Here is a 27,420-nt window from a genome sequence, read left to right as displayed (position 1 = left end):
GGTCTCCCCTCGCTGTGAAAATTAATAAAATTTCACTAAATTGTCATCGGGAGGCCAGAAGGGGGAGCTCTCACACACAAATCACTCACTCATTATATTCACTGTGTCAATATACATCCCAACAGGAAGAGACATGCCTTGCATCTCTGGCAGGAAGTGACCCTACTTTAATACCACCAGCAGAAGGAAAGAAGATTTCTCCTTGCCTGGCAACAGCTCAGTCAATGAGAGACTGTCACAACTCAGCCAATAAAAAGCCACTATACTTCGAACTCTCAGTTTCCTCCAATGGATTTCTGTTTATAACAGCCCCTCCCAACTTCCCCTTCTCCTCTATAAAAGAGTTTCCTCTCCCTTGCTGAACTGGACTTGTAAGTGGTTTGCCTTAGTTGCATGTCCTGAATTGCAATTCTTTGCTGCTCCTGTATAAACCCATTTTGCTGGTAAAATAACTGGCTGCTTTGTTTTAGTTTAACATTACCAAATACTGGTTTAAGCAAGAATTCTAGGAAGATTGAATTCCATTGAGAAAGAAGAAAGGGGGTGAGGTGGTGTTGCAATTCCATGAGAATATGGATTTTTTCAGCTTCTTCCACCCGCCTTGCTCAGGGCTGGCCATTAGCCAGGCAGGTGCAGAGGGTCACATCCAAGTGTGTCTGAGTAACCTCTGCTTGAGCACACACAGGCGGAGCTGGCATCCATCAGTGTTCAAAGCTGTGCAACTTGTCAGCTGAAATTTATGTCAGCTGTCCTCCCCTGATCATAGAAAACTTCCCTCCTGCTTAGCAAGCTCACAGGCTAACGTACCTTGACACACACTGAGGGGGTATTCTGGCCTAATGCAGAGAGAAATGCATGGGATGTATAATGGACCTCTTCAGATTTGTTTTCCATACAGGATCTGGGTATATCTTTATCTAAGGATTTTCCTCAAGAGTGGGAATATCACTAGTGTTTAAATATATTACTTACTTTAAAATGTTTGCTCACTATTTATACTCTCAACATTTAAAAATGTACATTCTTAGGTTTCTGTATGAAAAGGCAACCAAACTTTTGCTGGGCTAATAACTATTTGGTTAGAGATAGCTTGCAAATACTACAATTTCCCTATAAAATTAGTTAGCAAATTACTTATGATATCTTTACAAACACTTTTGAAAATAATTAATAAATAAATATTCTCATAATAAATAATAGCTTTAAAATGATCACACCTAATGGGGAGTTATTGTTCAATGAGGACAGAATTTCTGTTTGCGAAGAGGAAAACATTCCGGAGATGGATGTCTTGATGGTTTCACAACAGTGTGAATATGTTTAATGTCACTGAATTGTATACTTACAAATGGTTAAAATGGTAAATTTTATGTTATGTATATTTGATCATAATTTTAAAAAAAGGAAAGATGGGGTTAAAAGAGTGAGAACCATTGCCACAGAAGAAGCTTTATAATGTGAGGGATCAAAACAAATGGTTGGAAAGGAAATTTTTTTTTTTTAAAGAGCACATCTGAGTGTGAAATATAAGTCCTTACAGTACCCCACAGGCCTGTCAGAATGATGAAGTTACAGGTAACTTGATTTTCTTTTTGGTGCTTGTCTTGTGCTTTCTACATTTTCTATAATGAACGTGTATTATTTTAGTAATCAGAAAAAGAAATATGTGTGTGTATATATATATATATATATATATATATACACCCACATGAATAAGAGGGTAGTAAAATACCCTCCCTCTCCCCAGTCAGGGAAGAAGCGAGTAAAATGTAAGGTACTGCTTCCAGGATGATCTGGCCAAACTGAGATGTGTAGAACATTCCTCCAGATGGCAGCAGCTGGGCATCAAGGAGGGTCCCCGCCTAGAAATGAGGGGCCAGGGTCCTGGCTTCAGCCTTATTATTATTCAGCAGGTCCTCGAGGGCCGCGATCTCCCCACCTGGCAAGTGGGGCGGTGGGGGTGATGGTCTCATTGGTTCACTTCAGCTCTGCTCACCTCTGGCTGATTCTTTTGCCCCCTAATGGAGGAGAGCTTGTACAGGCGCAGGATGACAGTTACAAGTGAGGGTCTAAGTTAGAACACCTGTGTCCAAATCCCAGCTCTTCTCTCATGAGCTCTGTGACGTTGGGTAAACTATTGAACCTCTCAGTTTTCTTGCCTGCAAAATGATGATAATAACAGTCTCCACTGTGTGGGGTTATATTAGTTTAGCAGGGCTGCCGTAACGAAATACCACAGACCGGGTGACTTAAAAAGAAATTTCTTGTCTCACAGTTCCAGGAGCTAGAGGTCCAAGATCCAGGTGTCAGCAGGGTTGGTTCCTTCTGGGGGCTGTGAGGGAGAATCAGTTCCCCAGCTATTGGTAGTTTGCTGGCAATTGTCAGCATTCCTTGGCTTATAGAGGCGTTGTTCCATCTCTGCCTTCATCTTCGCGTGGGGTTCTCCCTGTGTGCATGTCTGTCTCCAAATTTCCCCTTTCTATAAGGACACTAGTTGTATTGGATTATCCTACTCCAGTATGGCCTCATCTTGACTAATTACATCTATAATGACCCTATTTCCAAATAAGGTCACATTCTGAGGTACTTTGCATTAGGAGTTCAACTTATGGATTCTGGGGGGACACAATTCAACTCATAACAGGGGTTATTATGAGAACTAAATGAGAATACATCTTAAATGTATTCAATGCCTAGCAGAGTACCCACCATATAGTGAGCACTCAACGGTGTTAGCTATTCCTATTATCATGACGTTTGTCATTGCAGTAATGTTACTACAACTACCATGTCACTGAACCCTCGCTTTGTCTGTTTCTCTCAGGGACCTGGACAGAGTCTGTACTTAGGGCTTCTGTTGAAGCTCTCATAAGATGATATACTCCCCCCACACTGCTTCTCATAAGGAAACAGCTATTTTTTCCCTGACTTGAGGAAATCAAACTTGCAAGCTTTGGAAGGCTAGGCATCAATTCAAACAAATTGCTAAACCACATTATTTTGATCTTTCAAATTTATCTAACAGCAGAAGGAGTAGGTTTCTTCCCTGTGCTGTACATTATCTGCAGTCATTTGTAACTGTGTTTAAATAAACGGGGGGAGAGCAGCCAAGCAGCACCCAAGAGCACAAGATTTGGAGACACTTGCATTTAGAATCAGAAGACCTAGGATGTAGATCTGAACAAGGCTCACCAGCTATGCACCGTGGGACCCAAGCATAGCTACTTTGCCTTGCTGAGGTACAATTTCCTAATTCATTCAGTCAACAAACATGTGTTTCATAGACTAAGAGCCAGTATGATATAAGGCACCAGGGGTACAAAGAGGATTACAGGCCCCAGTCCCAGGGAAGGGGCTCAAAGACTCACTGTCCAGTGGGAAAGGGCAGATGGACACACATATAACCCAGTGCAGAGAGGGGACCATAATATCCTCCACTATTAACATGGGGAGAGTTGTTCCTGCTCTCCCTCCCCTGCATCTCCTATGGTTGTTTGGACAGTTTTACTCCTCCTGCCTGACCCAGGCCTGGCAGATAGGGGGTGCTGGGAATGCTAGCTGAATTAATAGACCGGACACCTAAATGGTTAAGAACATGGGCTTTTGAGTCAGCAAGATTGGGCAGCTTTGAATAAACTCTGTCACTGGCTACCTATAGGATGCTGGGTATATCATTTATCTGCTCAGCCTGTTTTTGTTTGTTTTTTTTAATAATGATATGGTCGCTAATTATCTATATCATCAACTAATTTACAAATATTTATTACGCACCTACTATATCCCAGGCACTCAGTTCTAAGTCTTAGAGATACGGCAGAAAACAAAACAGACAGTGAGTGCATAAGTAAAATAGGGCACACGTCAAGTGGGGTAACTATTGTGAAGAAGAACGAAAGGGGTGAGACTGCAATTTTAAATAGGGTGCCAGGGAGGCCACTGTGAAAGTGACATGTGGACAAAGATGTGACATCGGTTAAAGAGCCAGATGCAGCTCATTGGGAGGAGCGCTCCTGGCACTCAAAATTACACATCCCCTGCTGGGTGGCTGTTCTGAGCATCACATTCAAGAACGTGTACAGTGCTCAGGATGCTGCCTGGGATATAGTAGGAGCTCGCATGATATTAATACATGTATTGCATTGAGGAACGAAGGAGATAGAGACTATAAATGTACCCTGAGCACAGGGCAGTCACACTGAGGATTATTATTATAGTTGTTGTTTATTACTAGCAATTAATTACCTCTAGGAAATGCTCCTGACAGTCTGAAGTCACAGAGGGCCCATGAGCAACTCCCTCTCCTCCTCAGACTCTGGGACTTGAGCCCTAGAGAGATGCTGATGGGAGAGACTGGGGAGGGGGTAAAGGATGGGTTTCTCATCCCATCCCAGCAAGATCCCCCCATCCCTACCCCAACACACACACACGTCGGGGAGATTTCCACAACCTGCGTGAAACAGTAACACCAGCTTAAATTATCACAGCAATAATCTGGGCATTGCTATCAGCAGATTCGAGAACTATAGACCCTGTTAATACTTCTGTTGTCAGTTCTGATAATTTATTGGGCAGAAAAAGTCTTTTTAGTTTATAGAATCCTGGAAGGCAGCAGAGTAGGAGAGTGTGACTGAATTTCTCAATCATGTGCGGATTCAATCCCACAAAGTTAACTCAAGGTTACCAGTGTTTACTGAGCATCTTCCAGGTGTAAAGCAGTAGACGAAGTACTGTGGGGACCAGAGGGGTGAAAAACTGTGGTCGCTACAAATCTGGGAGCTGCTAATTCATTGGAGGATATGAATATGGCTCTCCCACAGGCTGACTGCAAGAGGCAGGGGTAGGAGCAGAGTGCAATGGAGTATAAGGGAGATGAGTCTGGAACCTTCTACCTGGTGTGGGGGAGGTGGTGGGGGGATTGGTGCTAAACTTAACACAGAGATAACAATTAGTTTACAGTAAAAATTCCCTCTTGAAAATGTTTAAATTTTCTATAAAGACACATAGGTGTCTTAGATTGGGTCCCCTAGAAGTAGAGCCTAGGACAGGGAATCGTGTGCAAGCGATTGATTAAAGACATGTTCTCAGGAGAAAACTGTAAGGGAGAGAGGAAAAGGGAAGAGACCAAGCTCCGATGTGTTTTCAGGCGAGGCAAGCCTCAGCCTAATCATCCAGGGAGCCCTGGAGGCGAATCGCGTTGGTGTCATACCACCACACCAGCCAGTCATCGCTGCAGACTGCTGGGGGGTGGGGTGTGAATCCCAGGCACCTCCAGGCCAGGAGGCTCCAATTGCCCAAGGTGTGGGATATTAGCAGGGGTACCTGCACAGCCGGGGGATGGGCAAACCTTACCAAACCCCTAAAAGGGATCCCAGAAGGTCTGGCTGGTCACCAACAGCATCTGCTGCCGTTAGTTTTTGTGTATGATGCTGAGTGATAATGCTTAGGGCCATGGGACTTTGAGTGGCATGGAGCTAGACTACAGGGAGGAACAGAGGGAAGTCTGTGAGCAGATGCCTTCCACATTTAAGGTGACTATCAAATCCCCAGAGTGAATGGCAGCAGCAGGTAGAGAACTCCAAAGTGTTCCTGCAAACTTAATACAAGTTCATAGATTTGTTTATTGTTGAGAGAATTAAATGAGATAATGTATGTGAAACAGACTGGCACTTAGGAGGTATAGAATGATTGCTGGACTTGATTACGAACATTCCTTGATTAAGACCCACATAAACTGTGCTTTGAAAAATCACTATTGTAATAGCAGTGGTAATAATAATAATAATAGTAATGAAGATGATGCAGTTATAGGGTGCTAAACACAGTCGTTATTTCTCATATCAACCCTATGAAGTAGGTTATATTTCCCTGCATAGATGAGGAACCTGAGGCACAGAAAGCTAAACAATTTCCCTGAGGTCACACAGGGAAAGTGCTGGACTGGACTGTGGCCTCCTTTTGCCTGACTTTTCAAATCTGCATTTCCTGTTACAGTTTTCACTGGCCATGCCCTGGGAAATGTGCATTTTATCTGAGTTTGCGGGTGGGCTGCTTAGCCAGGGAATAAAGGGTGAGAGATTAGGTTTCCAAACCAGCTCCTATGTTAACTTTGTGTATAATGCAATTCCAGTGGAACTCCCTGGGTCTGGGATGGGGTGGAGACAAGTGGGGTGCAGAGGAAGTTCTGGAAGGGTTTGCTGTTGATCTTGGGCAACGGCCAAGAAAGGCTCATGAAAGAGGGTCTCTTAGAACAGAAAACCCTGAGTAGCGTTGGGAGCTAGCACGAGGTCACTGGGACAAGCCCCATTTTCTAGGACATGCAGTTGGCACATCACACTCAGACCACGGCAGAGCTTCTGACAAGCTCTCTAGTGATTGCGTCAAGGATAAAATCGAAACAGGTGGAATCATGAGAGTCCAGGGGACGGAGTCATGACTGGTTGAATGACCAGCCCCCAAAGGGGTCAAATCCTAAATTGGTAGGGTTTTCTCTACCTCTGGATGGAGCTCCTAGCGCTTTGTTTCTTGTCTCACTCAAGTTCAACCTAAAAAAAAAATCTATAGGCTAAATGATGATATCAAATACGAGGCACGAATGGGTGGCTGGTGGGAAGCTTCTATATTGGAGAATAAAACCAGGACCCCAAAAGATCAGAGAGGCAGGAGAGATGGGCCGACTTGAACAAGATGATGTTTAACTCACTCGTGTGTGTGTGTGTGTGTGCACGCGTGTGTGAGTAGTGTAGCTTCCTATTTGATAAAAAATCAACTGCACAACTTCAGGGTCACAGTAGGGCCAGGCAACAGTGGTTGTGAAATAAATGGGGCTTCAGCCAACACACGATCTCCCTGGGATGAGGAGCTGGTTGGCTTCCTCTAACCACCTGTTTCCAAGAACTTAGTGACTGCAATCCCAACCAAACTGAGCTTACTCTAGGATGTCCTCTTTTCAGGTAAAATGTTGGTGGGGGAGGAGGGGGGCAGTATTTGAGTCTTAGTAGAGATAATTTTTTAAAAATCTTGCATAAAAACTTGAAGTTTAAGGGACACACTGTCAAAGGCTGGATTCCCGCTCTTCAGCAACAAACACAAATAGATCAATAAACTCTGCAAATTGCCACCTGCTGTCTTCATCACCTTCTTGGTGAGACCAATTAGTGATAACAGCTTTCAGAGGTGACTGCCTGAACCTAAGGCTGCCGGCCTCTCCTGACAGATGTTAAATTGAGATGTCCAGACCCACAGCTGGTTGAGAGAGGCTGGGCAGAGGATGAAGATGGGTCACCCTCTTTGCAGCTGTGATTGCTTCTATGTGAGGTCCACCCATAGGGAGTGAGGAGGTGATCACAGGAAATAGCTTAGCAAGAATGGGCCCTCTTCTCACACTCAAAGATATTACCAGGAGCCCTTTCAATTTCTCTATGGCCAGGTGCTCTTGGAAGCCTCACAGCCCCCAGCCAAACCTGGGGTGCATACTCTCAGTGACTTCCCAGAGAAACTATTACACACATTACACCTTCACAATAGGGTATAATGAGATTCTATTAATTTAGCCTCTGTCATATGCACCACAAAGTAAATATGGTGTCGTTTTAAAAGACAAACCAGAAGAAACATTTACTAAAGGGGGAATACTGCTGGTTTGAGCCACTGTATCTTGGTCTGACATACTCAAAGGATGTGTCCATTTTGAGATCTGGTACATCACCTTTTTTAAAAGAGACTGGAAACTGGGAGGAATTAAAAAATCATCACTCAAGGAAAATTTAAGCTTTGTTTTTTTCACCTGGAAACAGCACATGTTCCGAAGCCAGCTTTGAAGGGTTATGGATATAAGCTTGTGATGAATTTAGTGTCTCTTTGGTAGAAAAGCCTACTTGGAGGAGTCTATTAAGCCACAGTATATGGCCCTGAGTGCTGAGGAGGGGGGAGCCTGGCACTGTACCTTTGCTCCCCAGCACATGGCACAGGGAGAACCTATAGCATGGGCACCTTGCAGTTACCCACACATGGAATTTTGCTTACTGAACTGTGAAAATCGAGGACAGCTCCTTGGTCTTTACTCCCATAAGCAGAATGAAGCCCTCCCTCCAAGGGTCTTGGGTTGACCTTGAACAGTGCCCAGCAATTGTTCATTTACTGTCTCTCCCCGACTGGGCAGGGAGCCCTTGAGGGACAGACCATGTTATTCCTCTCTATGCTCCCAGCTCCCAGCACAGGGTCTGCTAAGGAGCGAATGAATGGAGGAACGAATACATCTCTGACAGGTTTAAAATCAAAAAGTGTGTGTGTGTGCATGCACGTGCACATCCAACAGAGCTCCAAGCAATTCTCAAGGTTGTTACTTGAGACTCACCGGGACTGCTTGTTAATAATGGGGATGTCCTGGCGCTACCGCAAAGCCACCGGATCAGAAGTTCTGTGGCAGGGCTAGGAAATCTGAATTTTTAACGAAGCTCCCTGGGAGATTCTCATATATATAGAAGTTTAGGAATCCTTGCCCTGGATGAACGCTGCTGAGCTGGGATTCTCAGAATGCTCTGGGCTTTTGAGACCTAACAGCCAATTCGAGCCTGAGTTTCTGTCACATGTTTGGCAGAAGAAGGGTTTCCAGGTGAGAAAGCATTCTGAGATTTGCAGACCAGAGAGAGGTAATGACAGGGCCAGAACTCAGAACTGTGTACTCAGGGAATCAGAGGTGGCAGGACCCCTAGGCCATCAGTGTGCAGGTGGGGACACAGATCTCGTTCTCCAGTGTTCTCTGAGGAGGGTAGCTGGGAGGAGAGCTCCTTAGAAAATAAAAGAGAGCTGGGCCCCAAGCTAAGCCAGATTCCTGATCTGGGATGCCCGGAAGAAATCTCTTCTTCAACACGCCAACCGGCAGCCACAGGCCCAGCTCCCAGGCGAGAGTGCATACTGAATCAATTGAAATTGAGTCATGGATATAATTAATTTAATGCGTTTAAATGATTTTCCGTATAGTAAACATGCTGAATGAGGGTGACCCAGAATAAAATGTCTGCCTGAGAGTGGAAAAATGGATACCGTGTGTGCTGTATAATGAAAACCTTTCAGCAAATAGAAAATGCTTCCATTTATTTCTACCTCCTGTTCCTTTCCTAACTCTTTATTTATGGCTGAACTTGGCCTTCCATGGTCTCCTTGGATCACAGGGACACTTTTTATTTTGTCAGAAGATGGCCTTTTTTCTCTGATCAGAAGACAATTTTAATGAAACCTGTCTACAGCTCAGTGACAAACACATATTAATATGTGACAAAGGGGATAAGGAGGAAGGGAAAAAAAACTAAAGAAACGTTTCACTATTGCAATCTCTTTCTCAACTAACGGAGGACTTGTACAAAGAGGAGGGAGAGGGCAGGCCCATCTGAACCACCGTCCTGCCTGAATCAAACCTTTCCGTGTGACTTTGAAACTCCCCCTCTGTACCTCAGATACTCATCCACAACCCAAAGGGGCTAAATCTGAGGATCTCTAAGATCGCTTTCAGTTCTGACATTCGCTGAATTATGAGTCACAAACCAGAGCTGGCAAAAATGTGTGTCAAGGAATTTCCCATTAAAAAGAAACTCATCTTCAAGCTGGTTAAAGCATTTCAGGCAGCCTCATCTAATTGCTCATCAAGTAGGGGTTATGTATTATTTGACAGCACTTAGGAGTAGTTATAAATGATTTCCACCTAAGGTACATCAGGCATCTAGACAATATGCTGAGTTCTAGGATTATGAGAGGCTTCCTAGAGTCTGTAGCTCTCTATCCAGCCATTTCAACTTGGGATACTATGAATTCATTCTATTAAATAAGAAACAAAGTGTGACGATGACCTGAAAAAGTGTACCCACATTTTGAGACAGCTTCACCACAATGCTACCGGTGGGACCCCTGGCGAATCCCACCCCTCTCTAAGGCTCAGTCTGTGAATTTGTACTATGGACAGAAAGGACTTCCAAGGTACTTGGTGCTCTGTGGAGCCTTTCTGAGGGAGGGGTCTCAGGGACTGTGGGGCGGGACATGGAGGGGGCTGATCAGGCAGGGCTTTGGGCTCTTCTTCCATTCACCTGAGAATCTCCTCTTTATCTTATACACCAGGCACTAGGTAAAATTTTATAACAAAAGGTTCTGAGGATAAAAAAAGAATTTTTGAAACCACTGGGCTAAGGAAAGTTGTTAAAGCTTCCAGTCTGAGTCTAGTCTAGACATGTCTTTTGCCAATGACTAATTAGAGCCTTTACTTCTAAACTGTGGAGCAGATGCCCAGGTCTCAGGTCAAGAGTGGCAATATTCAGGAATGTGGAAATCTCCTTCTTATAGCAAACCTCAATGCTCCCCAACGCCCAGAGCAGTGGTTCTCAAACTCTAGTGTGCATTAGAATCACCTGGAGGGTCTGTTAAACCACAGAGGGCTGGGCCCCAACCCTGGAGATTCTGATCCAGTGAGTCTGGGGTTAGGCTCAGGAATTTGCATTTCTAACCAGCTCCCAGGAGATGCTGGTACTGCTGGTCAAGGCGCACTTGGAGAATCTCACTGGCCTTTAAGCTAAAAGCCAGCCTCCTTAGCTTTTCCCTGCAGAACTGGGCCCCAACTTACCTTCCCAGCCTCATCATCCTCCCGTCCAATATTCCCGACAAAGTAACTGTCCCTGCTGCACGCATGCATCTTTCCCGTGCTCACCATGCTCCATCTGGCCGGACCGCCAGCCCCACTCTGCATGTCTAAGGCACAGCTCAAATGCTGCCACTTCCAAAAAGCCTTCCATGACTATTTTATCAAAGGTCACAGAAATCCCTCCGGGCTCACACAGTCTCTCCTATGGTGCTGAGCACTTTTAACCTCTTCCTGTCATTTGAGTCGAGGTCTCAACCCTGTATCTGGGCCACAGGCTCCAGGACAAGGAGCCCATTTTACTACCTTGGCGTCCACACCACAGTCTACACTCAGCACCTGCACAAGCCCTGGCCTGTCAGACCAACAAAGCAAGCCTGACTGTACGCACAAAAGAACACGAACATGTAAGAAATACACAAATCAGCTCATCTTATTTACTCCCAAGAGAGACTGATTCTCTAAATGACTCTTCAAATTAGAACAAAGGACAGCACTTTAGAGTCCATTTCAACCTATTCTTTAAGCAAATTTTCCTTATTTTCTGGGAGCAGAGTCAGTGACAAATACATCATCATGAGACATGAATAACTACCATTTATTGCCATTACCAGAAGGTAGTGTGATGCAGCAATTAAGAGCTAGACCCAGGTTCAAATCCCAGCTCTACCTCTGATTAGCTGTGGTACTTAAATGCTCTGAGCTTCAGGCTCCTCACATTTATGGGATGATAATAGCACTTACTTCCTACAGATGGCATACGGATGCAGTGAGACCATTATTAACTACAACCACCACTAGCATTTACTGAGTGCTTACACGGGCCTAGCCTTAGGCATGCATCATCGAGCTCATCTACATAAAGTGTACCCACGTTTTGAGACAGCTTTGCCACAATGCTACTGGTGGGACCCCTGGCAAATCTCATCCCACTCTAAGGCTCAGTCTGTGAATTTGCACCATGGACAAAAAGGACTTCTGGGGTATTTGGTGCTCTGTGGAGCCTTTTTTTGAGGGAGGGGTCTCAGGGGCTGTGGAGAGGGACATGGAGGGGGCTTAGCACATATCTAGCACATAATAAGCATTCAAGAAATAATAGTGGGCTTCCCTGGTGGCGCAGTGGTTGAGAATCTGCCTGCCAATGCAGGGCACACGGGTTCGAGCCCTGGTCTGGGAAGATCCCACATGCCGTGGAGCGACTGGGCCCGTGAGCCACAACTGCTGAGCCTGCGCGTCTGGAGCCTGTGCTCCGCAAAAAGAGAGGCCGCGATAGTGAGAGGCCCGCGCACCGCGATGAAGAGTGGCCCCCGCTTGCCGCAAGGAGAGAAAGCCCTTGCACAGAAACGAAGACCCAACACAGCCAAAAATAAATAAACAAATAAATATTTAAAAAAAAAAAAGAAATAATAGTGATTCTTATCACTGCTAATCTTCCTGATTTCCATGCAAGACAGATATTATTATCCCCATTTCCCAGCTGAGAATCTTGAAGCTCAGAGCAAGTAGCTTGCTCAACAAACACTAGCAGTTTTTAATTTGTAACAGCTAATCTTTATGACTACTTTGCCAGGTAGGTATTATTCCCATTTTGGGGATGAAAACTCTGTGGTCTGAAGATGGAAACGTGAAAGTGAAGGCTCAGGATTTGAACCTGACTTTGGGTCTAGAGCTTCTGCTGGCCCACCCCACCCCTCCACCTGGTGGATTCCACCTGCTCTGTGTGCGGTCAACTCACTATGGCCTTTCTAATCCATGAGTTATAGAGAAGCAGTTTCTCAACATGTCAGAGGGTGTTACCGCATGTGCCCGTTTCAGCAGCCCTGCAATCGTAAAGCCCACAGGAAGTTATTTCAACAATTGAGGAAATGGACTGTATATCAGAGGGCCTGTGACACAGCCCCTCTTGCCTTGTATGTCTCTAAGGGGCACTAAGGAAAGCAGAGCCCGGGGGCCTGGGACTAACCGTGACCCCGAAGAAGTTGGTCTCGTTCATGGCGTTGAGGATGATCCTGCCCAGTGTGTGGTCCGTGTAGTTGAAGTCCTGGATCCGCTGGTGCCGGCTGCTGGCGTGCAGCGTCTCCATGGCCCTCTGCAGCGTCTTGGCGATGACCCAGATGCCATCGTAGGCGTACCCATGGAACTTGCTGGGCCCCACGCCTGACCGTTTGTTGTTGTACTCTCTCTCATACTGCTGTGGCGTCTGGAAAACAAGGAGACCAGGGGACACCAGGTTATATCCAGCAGGGACATCAGGCACATGGTGCTGAAAGCTGACACTCCCCAAAGCTTACTGTGAGCCAGGCACGGTGCTAGGCTCTTAAATGTGCATTATCTCATCTAATCCCCACAACAACCCTGTATGGTGGTACTATTCTTATCTCCATTTACTTACAGATGAGAAAATTGACTCAGGAAAGTCAACTTGCCTAGGCCCAAGTGAGTGGCAGGGCTGGCATCTGAACCCTGGCTGTCTGCCAAGACTAGGCTGAAGGAAAAATGCACTCTAACCAGGCCTCCCCCTGACATTTGCAGGCCTGGAGCTAGAGCATCAGTGAAGGCCCACATACCATATGTCTAAATATTAAGTTACAGGCAAGCAAACCAATTGTTCAGTAAAATATTTTCTATCTTTCCAGCACAACGGGTTAAAGGAAGGTAAATATACCTTCCTTAGGATCTGGAAGGCCAAGTTTGAATTCAGAAGTCTGGGGCCCCTCAGAGCTTCAGTCTGGACACAGCAGCACAGGGCGGCTGACCTTGCTCTGTGGTCCACCCACCCTCTTCTCTTCCCACCTGGCTCTACCCCACAGGCCAGCCAAGCTCAGTCCACACTTCCTCCCCTTTCCAGCATCAGTAGCCCCTTGACCACCCCAGAAGCTCAGTCCTCCCTAAAGAGGCTCTTTGGACCCTAGATGTGGCTCCAGGCATTTGGACACGGAATTCAGGGCATGGCCTTAGGAGGGGGGAGGCGGTACAGGCTCCAGGTGGGCAGGGCCCCATGGCCTTGTGAATTCTGAACCCCATGGGGCCTGAGTGAGGTCCTCTTAGAGCATGGGGCCCAGGGCAGGTCCTAGTTGCCAGGTGTAAGGTCTGTTCTGACCTCTACATTGTACCCTTCCCTTTCATCTTCCATAATATAGTAGGGTCTGTGAATAACTCAGCATTTAAAAAAAAGAATTTTTTCCTCCCATTGAGCTGAATTTCATAAAAGAATTTCACTGGTAATATTAACATTCTGATTGAGGCCACAAAGTAATGAAACTGCCTTTTTACTCTAGTCCCTGAGGCTTACAGATCCAAATGAATGCCACTCCAGGGGAACCCATTACCCTCAGCCCTTCTGTGGGCTTTTTCTCAAATCACTTCTAAACTTCCCTGCCAGAAATGTCATCAGAGCCCACAGCTTAGTCTTTGGAAAAACCCTCCTTGGGGACAAATCACACATAGAAACCATCAACTCTTGTCAGTTTATACCAGAAAAGGCCCTTAGAGATGGTCACACACGCCCCCTCAACCTGCAGCTGGAGACACAGAGAGGTCTAGAGATTTGGCCAAGGTCACACAGAGTGTGTGTGTGTGTGTGTGTGTGTGTGTGTGTGTGTCTAGACTGGTCCCATTCCAGCTTTGCTGCTTCTCTCATGTTTGACTTTTGAGGTCCTAACTGCCTTCCACCCCAGGTTGTTTGGGGCCAGGTCTAGTGCCCAAGGAGGGTGGTGAAGTTGAGCCGTCGAAGGCTGGGTTGTTCCATGGCTGGAGCTCGAGTCCCTTGCCCTTGGCTCAAGGTTTAGCAGAGCCTGGGTACAGCCAAGCCCCTCCAAATGTGGAACCTGCAGGCGACCAAATCAGGAATCTGCCTGACCAAATGTGATTGGTGTCCCAGCAACAAATCCACTGCCTTTTTTTTTTTTTTTAATCATTTGGCTCCTATTGGATGGCTCAGGTTTTATCCATTTGTAATTTCCCTTGGAAATGCATCACATCCAGCCATCACTATTCTGTTCATTACTCAAAATACCCGGCAGAAGCTCTTCAATTCCAAGGGTTCTTCAAGGAGACAGCACCGTCTCTAGCCCAGCCCAGCTTCTTGAGCCCCTCCTCACATGAAACTGCACCCCTTCACCCGTCATCCTTCGCCGTCTCACTCATCAGGGAGCATGAAACAGTCCGTTATGAAACTCTCTCTTCCCTAAACCTTTTGCGTCCTTGGATCACACCAAGTCTGTTTGCAGCTTGGGGCTGTTGCACTAGATGCTTCCTCTGCCAGAAAGCTTCTTCCTCAGCTCTCACGTGATATTCTCAGCACACAAATGTCAACATGTGTCATTTCTCAGGGATGGCTTCCCTGACCAACCCTTTCCAAAACCTCTTCCCCGCCAGGCATTCTCTATCCACCGGTTTTATCTTCTTTATTGCACTTTTCACTTCCTGCAATTTACCTACCCACAGAATTAAGCTCCATGGGGTCAGGGATGTTATCTGTTTTGATCACAGAACCCAAAACAATAACTGCAGAGACCCTTTCTAAGAATCAGTTACTCCATCTGAAAAGCAAGGAGGTTGGACTAGGTGACCTAGAAGCTTCCTCTTAGCTCTCGAGGCAGGTGCCTGACACAGCGGTAAGAACACAGGATTTGGAAGCAGGCCGACCTGTCCTCTAGCCCCAGCTCTGTGGTTTACTAATTGTGACCTGTGGCGGGATCCTATCTCCTCCAGGTCTCTGCATCCTCCCTTGCTGGGTGGCCATGACGGTTCCATGAGATGAAGTGTGCAGAGCGTCAGTCCTGTGTCCAGGACATGGTAGGTGCTCCACGAATGCCAGCCACTACTATTAACAGTACAGGTGGTTGTTCACCTGGCCACCTGGCACAGCTGCTCACCCAGGACACCCTGAAGGCCCAAGACCATACCTGTGCTGCCAGGGGTTAACAGCCCTTCAGTGCATGGATGTCCTACCTTTACTTCCTTAGCTAATTTCCAATTATTGGACGTTTAGGCTTTTTCTAATTGTTCCAAATTACAGAACTGCAAAAAAGCATCCTTGTATCTAAATTTTCTGAACACACACTGGTAATATATATATATATTTTTTGGTAATAATTTTTATTTATTTATTTATTTTTATATTTATTTTTGGCTGTGTTGGGTCTTCATTTCTGTGCAAGGGCTTCCTCCAGTTGTGGCAAGTGGGGGCCACTCTTCATCGCGGTGCGCGGGCCTCTTCACTATCGCGGCCTCTCTTGTTGCGGAGCACAGGCTCCAGACGCTCAGGCTCAGTAGTTGTGGCTCACGGGCCCAGCTGCTCCGCGGCATGTGGGATCCTCCCAGACCAGGGCTCGAACCCGTGTCCCCCCGCATTAGCAGGCAGACTCTCAACCACTGCGCCACCAGGGAAGCCCCGGTAATAATTTTTTCAGAAGAAATTCCCAGATGTGTAATTGCTGAGGCAAAAGGTACAAAAACCTTAAACGCTATTCACACATATAAAGGGCCAAATTATCCTCCCCAAATATGAAAAGGTAAAATTCCACTCTGTATGAAAGTACCCATTTCCTTGCATCCTGGACCACAATAGGTATTTCAATTTTTAAAATCATTGTCAGTTTCTTAGGTTAAGAAAAAAAAAAGTACATCTCACTTTAATTTGCATTTCTCTGATTAATGATGAAGAGTGAGCTCCTTTCACGTATTGATGGGTAACTCTCACTTCTAAGGTGCGTTTCCTCTTCTTGTTACGGTGAGAGTCACAACTTTTAAGGATGCCTTGTTTCAATGCATCCTTGTTATTTTTCCATCTTTCACTATTTGGCTATATTTTTCTTTATTTTAAAAGGCAATTTAGGTCTATTTCAGGCTATTAATTCAGCTATTGGCTATTTTTAAAGTATTAAAAATTTACTTGAATGTCTATTTATCTAATTAATTGTTTAAGCATAAAAGGAATGAGGCCCCTTTGGCCTCTTCTCTCCCAGATTTTGCTGCTGTGAGTCTTTCTCTGATGCAGGCAAAGGCATCCAAGGGCTGGTGGTGTCTCTTTGAGTCCTGTTTGTTCAACCTGATGATTACATTCAGATGACATTTCCAGACTTCTTCCCTATCCAGAACATGCCACTGGGGCATCCTTAAAGGTTTCTGTGACCATCTTAAAGTTGGAAGGGGGAGTCAGACCTGAGGGGAACAGACACAGTATGGTCTCATCAGGAGGTAAATGAGTGTGGTTTTTTAACTTCTTTGATATAGTTTATTGGTGATGTTTTTTGTGTGTAGACAGTAGAGGGGATTAAGATCAGACTGGGGATTAAGATCAGACTGTTTATTCAATTTGACATTGGGGCCAACACAAGCCCCTATATATTTTTTAATATGTACCACTTGTAAATCCCTCTTTTCTATCTCATAAAACTGTTCTTCATCCAGGGGAAAGGGGGGTGGAGGACCCTGGCAATGTGGCTGTTTACCTCACTTCTGTGGGTAGAGTCCTTGGAGTGGGACACCAGTGTAGCTTAGCTCTGAAAGGTGACCTCATTCTCACTGTCTTTGCAAGCACCGCGTTGAAGTCATTGCTACCACACTATATCCCAGACCATTCATCACTGTTCCCAGGTGAAGCCGGCACAGATCTCCCTCAGGCAAAACAATGACAGCAGGAAGAAACACTCTCACAATTGTCGGAGAAAAAGTAATAGTTGTTCTTAAAGCAGGTCTCCAATTATTCAGGGCAGAAGAATTTCTTCCACTGTAAAGCAGACACTGAAAACTGATTGATTACTCATTCTCTGAGGTCAAGTTTATCATGAGAGGCTAAAAGTTTCTGAGAAAATAATTTTATATAGAGAGTCCCAATTACCGAAACGTTGTGTTCCACATATTTTTGAAAGGCAGTTGTTGGAACTTGAAACATATTTTCATACAGAAACTATGTTATAAATAGTGGTTAGGTTCCCAGGCTAGCCCACATAAGCTTGCTACCTCACAGTATGACTAAACTTTATGGGTCTGTCATTCCAGCAGAACCAAGCCGAGTCCTGCTTTCTAGGAGAGGTGAGGCTCATGGACAGAAGAGAGGAGAAGGAGGAAACATCTTCCACATCTCCAACTGCCACCCCCCAGAGTGGCAAAACTGGCAGAGTCTCTCTCTAGCATCCCTTGTGGGATGCTAGAACCACAGTCTCATTTGGAAGGTACAGTAGGGGCCAGTCTAGTGGTTCTTTTACTCCAGTTTGTAGGTCACCCAGGGAGCTTGTTAAAAATGCAGATGCCAGGGCCCTACATTTTGTTTATTGTATCTGTGGGATAACTTGGGCATCTGTATTTTTTAAAATCCTTTAAAATTTCAAAATACATAAATTGGTTACCACTGATTAAGTCCCTCTTACAATCTGATTCTTGGATTTTCTCAATAGCAACTTCCAGGTATTTGTTGAGCCTTTTCTGAGACTCCTCCAGTGTTGGGAAGGTCACTATGTCTTCAGGGAGAGTCGTCCACTTAAGGGATGCCTGACATCTATAAGACTAGTCTTCCGGATACAGAGTTTACACCTATCTCCCTGTAACTTGCTATGTCTTCCTGTGGAGCCAGAATGAACATGTCTGCTCCCTCTTATCCACAACAGCACCTCATATTGCTGAAGTCAGTGACATGCTTACACTGTCCCCTATATGCTATTCTTCACCTTTTAAGCAAAACAGTCTCAGTTCAGACTTCTATTCTGACTATGATGAAATAGGTTATGTCAGACAAAAGCTCCCATGAAGAACGTTAAGGAAAGCAGCATAAAATATAAAAATAGCTATCCAAAGGTATCAGAAAGCAACCAGGACATCTAGGACTTGAGGAACCAAGATTCTGGAGAGAAGAGAAGTGTTTTGAGAAGAGTCCAACATTCTTTGCTGCTTCCTCTGGAAGCATTTGCTGATTTGTAAGTGGGAAGGCTAGTTGTAGGAATAGAAAACACTGGATCAGAGTCTTCAGCAGTCCCTCAGAGATGGGAAGACAAAAAACTATAGTTCAGGGTTATCAGGGTAGCAAGGCTTAAAGGCCAAGGTCTCAGAGGAAGAGGAACTACAGAATACCAGTATGCAGACTGACATTTGCACTTGAAATATTTGGTGATAACTAAGCTGCATAAAGCAAGAGGCTGAGAAGCCAAGCAAAAAGTGGTGGCTAAGGGGTTAAGAAAGTAAGCAGATGTGTTTGGAGTTTCATGGCATTAGGAAGACAAAAATTGGAATCCAGGGCCAATCCAATAAACACCCCAGGATTTTAGAATGCTGAAGGACAGACCGGAGTAAGGGCAAACCAAAATAGACCAGGCCTTGTGAAAACTAAAACCAAGCTTGGAATCATCTCAATTCTTTATTGGATAAAGTGATCTGCCCCTATTCTAACTGCTTGCTTGAAGAGAAATAAATCTTCTCTGGAGAAAGATAATGCCATCTGTAGCTTCTCTAATTTTTCATAACCAATTTAATGAATTAAACTTACTAGGTATGCCAGGTGATAGTATCAAATTTAAAAAGAAAAAAAGAAGGAAAGAAGGAAGAAAGAAAGAAAGGAAGGAAAGAAGAATAATAGGCAATAGAAGCAGGCCCACAGGTGATGCATATCTTGAAGTTATTAGACATGGACTTTAACATAGCAGGTTTATATGTTCAAGAAAACAGATAAAAGATATAGACTATCACCTGAAAACTATAAGCAATGAAAGAAAAAAAGAATAAAATGAAAATCCTAAAAAAATTTAAAAATACAGCAACAAATGAAACTAAGCTCAACAGATGGATGAAGCAGCATATTGGACACAGCAGAAAGTAGGTTAGTGAACTGGAAGAAAGGTTAGTAGTAAATATTCACACTGAGGCGCAGGGAGGAAAAAAGGATAGACAATAGGAAATGAACATAAGAAATATATGGAATGTGTTGAAAAGGTATAGCACATGTATAACTGGTGTCCTAAAATGTGAGGGAAGACAGGATAGATAGAAGCAATATTTAAGAGATATTTTCCTAGAATTTCCCCCAATACATATCAATCCACTGATTCATGAAGTTCTATAAAGCTTAAACTCCAATCAAGATAAACCCAAAGAAAACCTCACTTCAGCACAGCTTAATAAAACTGCTGAAGACTCAAGCAAAGACAAAATCTTAAAAGCAGTTAGAGAAAAAAAAAAAAAAAAAAAAAGGATGCATTATCTTCAAAATAGCAACAATAAGTCTGATGGCTGATTTAACAGAAACAATGGACACCAGAAGACAATGAAATGACATCTGAAAGTGCTAAAAGAAAATAACAAACCATCTAGAATTCTACACCTGGTTAATATATCTCTCAATCTGAAAGATGAAAGAAAATTTTAGACAATCAGAAACTGAGAGAATATGTCTCCAGCAAACCCGTAGTAAAAGAAAGACCAAGAGGAGTTCTTCAGGCAGAAAGAAAATCATCATAAACAGAACAGAAATGAAGGGAGGAATAAAAAGTAATGGGAAGTGTAAATATATGAGTAGATCTAAAATGGAACATGACATCAGGTTCAAGGACACCCAAGAAAATCTCATAGAAGAAGAGGGACTTAACACTACCACCCATCAGGTCTTATAAAACTTCAATTATTAAGGCAGTGTGGTATCGGTTAAAGGGTAGGCAAATAGAACAGTTGAAGAGAACAGAAAGTCCAGAAACAGATCCACACTATATACACTCATTTAATTTATGATAAAGATGATACTATAGCATGGGGTGGGGGGTAAGGAGGATTTTCAATAAATGGTTCTGAATCAATTGGTTATCCATATGGAAAAAAATTAATCTTGATCTTACCTTAGACCTTACATAAAATCAATTTCACGTGAATTCTATATCTAAAAGTGAAAGGTAAAACAAACTTCTAAAAGACAAGATAGAAAAATATCTTCATGAGCTTGGGTGGGCAAAGATGCTTAAACATGACACAAATGATATAAGTAATACATATAACTGTCTAAGAATTCATATCCAGAATACAAAAAGAACTTCTACAAATCAATGAGAAACAGGCAGAGAATCCAAGTGGAAAAATGGGCAAAAGACTTGAATAGGCAGGTTACAAAAGAGGATATCAAAATGGTCAATAACGATATGAAAAGATCGACAACTTCATTAGTCATCAAGGAAATGTAAAGTAAAACAAAAATGAGATATCACTACTTACCCACTATATTGGCTAAAGTTAAAAAGCTAACAATGCCAAATGTTGGTGAGCATGAGAGTTGGTGAACTCTCAATCACTGCCGGTGGGTACGTAAATTGGTATAACCACTTTGGAAATCTGTTTGGTGGTGTCTACTAAAGCTGAACATACGTATTCCCTATGACTCAGAAATTCCACCCCAAGCATGCACCCAATAGTAATGTGCGCATATATTCACTGAAATACATCAAATACCTATAAATAAATCAAATAAAATACATGCAAGGGTTCCACACAAAAAATTACAAAACATTTCTGAGAGAAACTGAATGGATGGGAAGACCCTGTATTACAAAGACGTCAGTTTTTCCTAAATCAGTCTATAGATTCAGCAAAATCCCAACAACAAACCAGAGCAGATTTGTGTGTATAAACTGACTCACTACTCCTTTCTCCTGCCCACAAGGCTGCTGCGCTGATGGAGGAAGAGAACTACAATTTGTTGAGCATCTATTGTGTGCTCGGCACTTGGCAAGATATTTTCCTCTGTATTACACCTCATTTAATCCTTCTAAATCTGTAAAAGAGATATTATTACTCCAGTATAATGAGAAACAATTTCAGAAAGGCCAAATGACTAGCCCAATGTCACTGCATCACTATTGATTAGGTTCAGTTGTATATAACAGAAAAAAAATTATCACTGACTTAAATGAGATAGTCTATTTCTTTCTCACGTAAAAGATGATCTTGGGTAGGTGGTGCAGGGTTACTATGGCAACTCCACAGTGTAACCAGGGACCCAGGCTCTTATCTTTATGCTCTGCTATCTTAGAATAAAGTTTCCTTCTCAAGGTCACCTCTTGATCCAAAATAGTTGCTATAACTCCAGCCATCCCATCCATATTCCAGCCAACACAAAGGAGAAGGAAAAAGAAAGGCACACTCTCCCCTTAAAGGAGATTTTAGAAGTCTTGTATAATACTTCTACCTAAATCTCATTGGCTAGACTTAGAATCCTGGCTGTATCTAGCTACATGGGAGGCTGGGAAATGTACATTTTCAGATGGGTGGCAACATACCCAGTTAAAACCAAGAGTTATGTTACTGAGGGGGAAGAGGGGCTATGGATGTTGCATAAACAACTATCTGTCTTCCAGAGTCACTCAGTTGGGAAATGGTGGGGCCAAGATTCATATCTAACCAGTGCCAAAAGGCCACCATACCCTTCCTCCCGAGCCCATATTCCTTTGCCACACCGCCTGTCTCCCAGCGATGTGGATACTTAGGGAAGCAGAAGGGAACAGGAGCTTTGCGGGGAAGGCGAGGGCAGAGGCAGCAGCACTGTAAAGCTTGACTACCTGGGGAGCACCTCTACTTTTCCATGGCACCTTCTCTTCCTCCTCTCTAGAGCCCAGAGCTTCCCTAAAAGCCCCAGGTTCTTTGTTATGGTGCTCCGATGGCAGTGACAATGAGATGGGTGCAGCTTTTCCCAGGTCATTGCTCTAAGCTGAGGACTCACTAGATTTCTGTTTCCTCTTGTTCTGCTGTGTTGGATAAACAGTTGTGGGTGGTCACAGAAGCTTCTTGCCAGAAAACATTACAAAACTCTTCCAAAGAATGAGCCTGTGCCTTTGATGGAGGGTTGGGGCCCACTTCTGAGATTCCCAGGTTCTGTGAACTTTTCCATCTGGTGCCTTGGCCCAACTCTGTGTGTCTCAGCAGGGGAATGGTAACAGGGAAGAATGTCCTTATTAGAGAGGCTGAGCCATCACTGGAATTTTACACCAGAACTGTAAATGCTCACAGTGGAAACAAACCCAGTGGAACGCTGAAAAGTGAAAGCTGACACTGGAAATCACCAATGTCAACAGAGTCACTTTGGGGAAACAGAGTGGTGATGGGGAACTTTAACAAGGAGAAAGAGTCTTTAGGGCCAAAGCAAGTATCCAGAGGCTGTTTACGTGAGGTTCTGAAAGACTGAACTCTGAATGTACTCGGGGAAGCCCAAAGGTCTGCACTTGTCCCATCACTGCAAATTCCAACGGGAAGGGACTGATGAACGTGCTTGGGAGGGAGACCATGACCTTGTTATTCCTCCTACCAGAAATCTCCTGGGTGCCAATGAGCAAGCTGGGGACAGCTTGGCACCAGAGACAGGCATATGGAAGAGGCAACCACGGAGAATGCATTTCAAGAGGGGCCACTGTTCCACCTGATTCTGTGACTTTATCAGGAGTTACCTTTATCCTGGGGGTTCCAGGGTTTAACATTATAACCATATCACACAGCTTGCTGTAATAACTCAATACCATACTTAGAGAATTTTGCTGTGAAAGGACGCCAGGAGTTACATGGTCCAAATCTCTCATTTTCAGTTGAGGAAACTGAGGCCCAGGGATGGTGAGTGTCTAGCTGAGGTGGCAGATTAATTGGTGACAATGCCAGGATTTGTACTAGATCTCCTGATTACCAGACCCATACTGTCCTGTTCCGCCACTTACTAACAGGCCCGCTAAGAAACCACAGAAAGGGCTGATTTGAATGTGCTCTGCTCCTAAGCATGTCACAAGTCTAGAGGGAGAGCATGGTAGAGGGGAAGGGGCAGTGAGTGGGGACTTAGCAGTCCTGGCTTCCACTCCTGGATCTGTCCCTGACCTGCTGGGTGACCGTATCAGTTTCCTGGGGCGGCCATAACAAATTTCCATAAACTGGGTGGTTTAAAACAACAGAAGTTTATTTGCTACCAGTTCTGGAGGCCAGAAGACCAAAACTAAGGTGCTGGCAGGGTTGGTTCCCTCTGTAAGCTCCAAGGGGAATCTGTTCTGTGTCTTTCTTCTAGCTTCTGGTGGCTGCCAGCAACCCCTGGTATGCCTTGTCTTGTAGACGCATCACTCCCATCTCTGCCTCCATCTTCACATGATCTTCTCCAAGTGGCAAAACTCCCTCTGCCTTTTTCTTATAAGGACACTTGTCATTGGATTTAGGGTTTACCCAGGTAGTCCAGGATAATCTCATCTCAAGATTCTTAAATCAATTACATCCACAAAGACCCTTTTTCCAAATAAGGTCACATTCACAGGTTCTAAATGTTAGGACCTGGACATATCTTTTTAGGAGCCACTTTTCAACCCACTACAAGGATCCTGAGTATGCCCTTCCGCTTTCTGCTCCTCAGCTTTCCTATGTGTAAATAGTGAAGATGGCAAGAGTCCACTGACTTGCTTCTATACGTGTTTGCTTGTCTTCATGGATACTGATGGACCCCAGAATACAGGCATCGACCCAGCAGCCTGTGCCATGCCGATCATGGTCCCCAGCAGTCACATACACCGCAAAATCAAATTCAAGAACTATTTCACGACTTTCTAGAACTTCCTTTAGCCATATATTCTTGAAGATTGGTTGAGGAAGTTGGCTTGTGGTCAGACCACAAATATGAATGCCTTATCAACTCTGGGCCCTACACCCTGGGGAGAGAGCATTCAACAAGAGCAAGTGCAGAGCATGGGCTGAGCATGGGAAGGGGCTTGACGAACACAACCTGTGCAGGGCAAGGACCAGGGGGAGGTGAGTGAGGCCTTCCCTTCAGGGGCAAAATGAAAGGAGCCAAAACCCTCAGTAATCAAGATTAAAAAATCAAAACTAACGCAAAAAAAAAAAGAATCCACGATGAGCAAAATTTTAAATAAAGACAAGATGTGTTCTTGTAATTATGTGACTCAAATCAGTTCACCATAATCTTGGTTTGTGGATCTTGTCTTTATTTAAAATTTTGATATTTTGTTCATCATGGATTTTTCCATTGAGGTCTTTGGCACACCCTTAAATTTTGCCCTTAGTCCTGGCCCTGGAACTGTTAAGTTATAACTGGAGGGATGGGCCCTACAGGGACAAGGGATGGGGACCAGTGGGGAAAATTAGGGGACAAGTAGTGATTCCTGTGCTACTGGAAGGATCTGAGAGTCTGATGAGAGAGGCTGGTCTATGTGACCTCTAGGAGAGCCCTAAACCCTCTGAGTCCAAGAGGCAAAGAGTCTTCAGATTTCCCCATGTAACTTCAATTATCTTTTGACCTCGAGATAATGTAAGAAATGCTGCCTCTTGTCTCAAAGACTGTGGGACAGGGACTACGTCGCCCGGAATTTCAGAAGCTGCCCCAAGCTGGGAGTCTGCCTGGCTCTGCTCTGATGGCACTGCTCCATCCTGGGAGGCCCAGGAGTGGGTGGCCCACACTGTGAGATGAAATGAACAGCCCCAGGAATAGCCCCAAGGTGTCCATTCATGGGCACAGTGATATGGGGGTGAGGTCAGCCTCCTCACCAGGCCCAAATTTAAAAATTTCAAATTAAAAAGGAAAGTCAGTGACTTGGGAGATGTTATCAAGTCAAAACATTTACTCTGAAAAAACACTGCAAAAAATGATCTTCCCAAAATGCATTCCTGTGCACTTGCTCACATCTGTGCATGGCTCGCCCACCCTGGGGAACATTCACACTCCTTGGAACGACATTTGAGGCCCTTGGGGCATCTCATGGCCCTTACCCCCACTTAGCTTCACAGATCTCATGTGTAATCATTTACATCTTTGGTCTTCCTTAAGTCTCTCATTTTAATTATTATACTGTCTGCCTGTATGGAATTTTAGTTTTTGTATTTTCCTCAAATTTTATACTATTTTTAAAGTATAGGGTATCCCTGGACCCAAGTATCTTCTAATAAACTGTAAACTTCAACACCTTTAAAAATAACACCTACTGAAATAAAAATGAGTTGTTTCTTCTCATTATTCAGCACCTCCAAAAACTTCATATTGTCATTGATTTTGGTATGAAGATATTTCTTTCAACATTTTCTACCCAAAGTGTTTTTCCAGGATCTCTCAGGTGCCACGTGATCTATAGAGCTGCTTATAAAATGTGTCCTAATGATTTGCCCTTTTTGGACAAATCAATAAGTCATTCTTGTAGTGTTGGCTCGGACTGAGATTAAATAATGGATAAAAATAATATATATGTTTTTTACTTTACTATGAAGTTGATTCTTTAAATGAAATTGAAGGTTGGTAGAGAATTTAAAAATCTGAGATCAGAGGAGACAGAAAAGAATCATGTGCCCTGCTGTACTGAACTTTGGCTGGTGGTTAGAATTGAGAGATGGATGTTGCCATCTTCACCGGGGCTGTCACCACCTGATTCTTGATAATGCTTTCACTGATAGAGAATAGTGTACTTTGGAAATACTTTTACATGCACCATGCTAACTGTTCTTTCACAGCCCTATGAGATAAGCAGGCCAGGGGTTAGTCATCCCTAGTGGGAACATCCCTAGTGGAGGCCTGAGGACTTAAGCACCCTGCCAAGGTCCTCCTCCTAGTTATGACAGCACAAGATGCCAGGTGCCATGCCAGCCACGTTGCACAATCTGCCATTCAGTCCTCCTTTTGACCCCGGAGGAGGGTATTTTCACCACCACTCTACAGATGAAGAAACAGCGGCTCAGAGAACTCAAGCTCAAGGTCACACAGCTGGTAAGTGGCAAAACTGGGGTTTGGATCAATCTTTCTGGTCTTTAGTACATGTTTCCCCAAGTCTACTTGTGGGGTCATTTGTCTCCTCCAGGCTGACAGGAGCATCAGTGAGACTGAGAAATGACATTCCAGGTCAGAGGGGCACAGGATGAAATGGTGGCCTCGTCTGAAAGTCAATGCCTGCAGTTGGTGCTATACTAGTCACGACTCCACCCCTTACGCATACACTATGTTATGTGCTTACAAAGCACCCTTACCTCATTTGATTCCCACAATTCCCTAGAAGGCCATGCAGTAGAGAGCTGGATATCCTCATTTAACAGATAAGCGAGGCTCAGAGAGGTCACATGCTTTGCTCAAAATCACACAGCAACGGCCAGAACAAGATCTAGGTGCTTTTTGCCAACATCATTGGACAGCATGATTAAGGGAGATGGGCTTGGGGGCTGAAATGAGCTGGCCAAGGCACCGACCTTTCCTGAGATGGTCTTGATCTGCTTGGAGCTCAGGGGCTCGAAGTCCACGCCGATGTAGCCCTCCATGGCAGCAAGCAGATTCTTCCGGAGACAACGGGACGAGTTGGCTTCTGTGTGCACCTGCTCCCACCAGGAAGGCTCATACCAGCCCGGGATGATCCACTGGTATTTGCTACCGTACATATTCTCCTCATATGCCTGCAACAGATGGGTTGACCATGAGGGCACCAAGAGACAAACATTTGTTCAAAGCTTCGTACCCTGTGGGAAAGGTGGAGGGGACTCAGGGTTCCTCGTACCAGAGGATTTGTTAATTTTTCTATTACTTGCTGGGTCTCCTCCTCATTATCTCTCAAGGGATCCAAGGTAGTTTATAGGAAACATGTATATTAAAATAATAAAACACTGAATAAAATAAAAACATAAGTGCTTGGGAAAATATAGATTATAATATGCTTATTGGAGGTAAAGGGAACAGAACATAGACAAGTCCACCAAAGGTTCCAACACTACAGATATAAGCTACATATTTCACCATGAACTTCCTGGCAGTCCAAGAGAAAAGGGCAACAATATGAATTGCATAGCTCTTATTTTCAGTAAGGAGAAAACATACCAGTTCT

General features: G+C 44.3%; 1 protein-coding gene across 3 annotated transcripts in view; it reads right to left on the bottom strand.

Moving 5' to 3' along the window:
- The window catches only part of GABBR2 (gamma-aminobutyric acid type B receptor subunit 2), a 364,244-nt gene that overhangs the window by 133,093 nt on the left and 203,731 nt on the right, over positions 1-27,420 (bottom strand). For 2 of the 3 annotated variants that reach the window (XM_082468616.1, XM_082468618.1), the window contains exons 6-7: positions 26,795-26,995; positions 12,585-12,821 (exon numbers count right to left, since the gene is read on the bottom strand). In XM_082468616.1, coding sequence (XP_082324742.1) covers positions 12,585-12,821; positions 26,795-26,995 — 438 coding nt within the window. The remainder of the gene's footprint in view (positions 1-12,584; positions 12,822-26,794; positions 26,996-27,420) is intronic. The other variant, XM_082468617.1, reaches the window with a different exon arrangement.

Source organism: Balaenoptera physalus (genome assembly GCF_965194825.1).
Source record: "Balaenoptera physalus genome assembly, chromosome: 7".
Classification (NCBI taxonomy): domain Eukaryota; kingdom Metazoa; phylum Chordata; class Mammalia; order Artiodactyla; family Balaenopteridae; genus Balaenoptera; species Balaenoptera physalus.
Note: the sequence above shows the minus strand (reverse complement) of the source record. Positions and strands in the feature narration are given on the sequence as shown.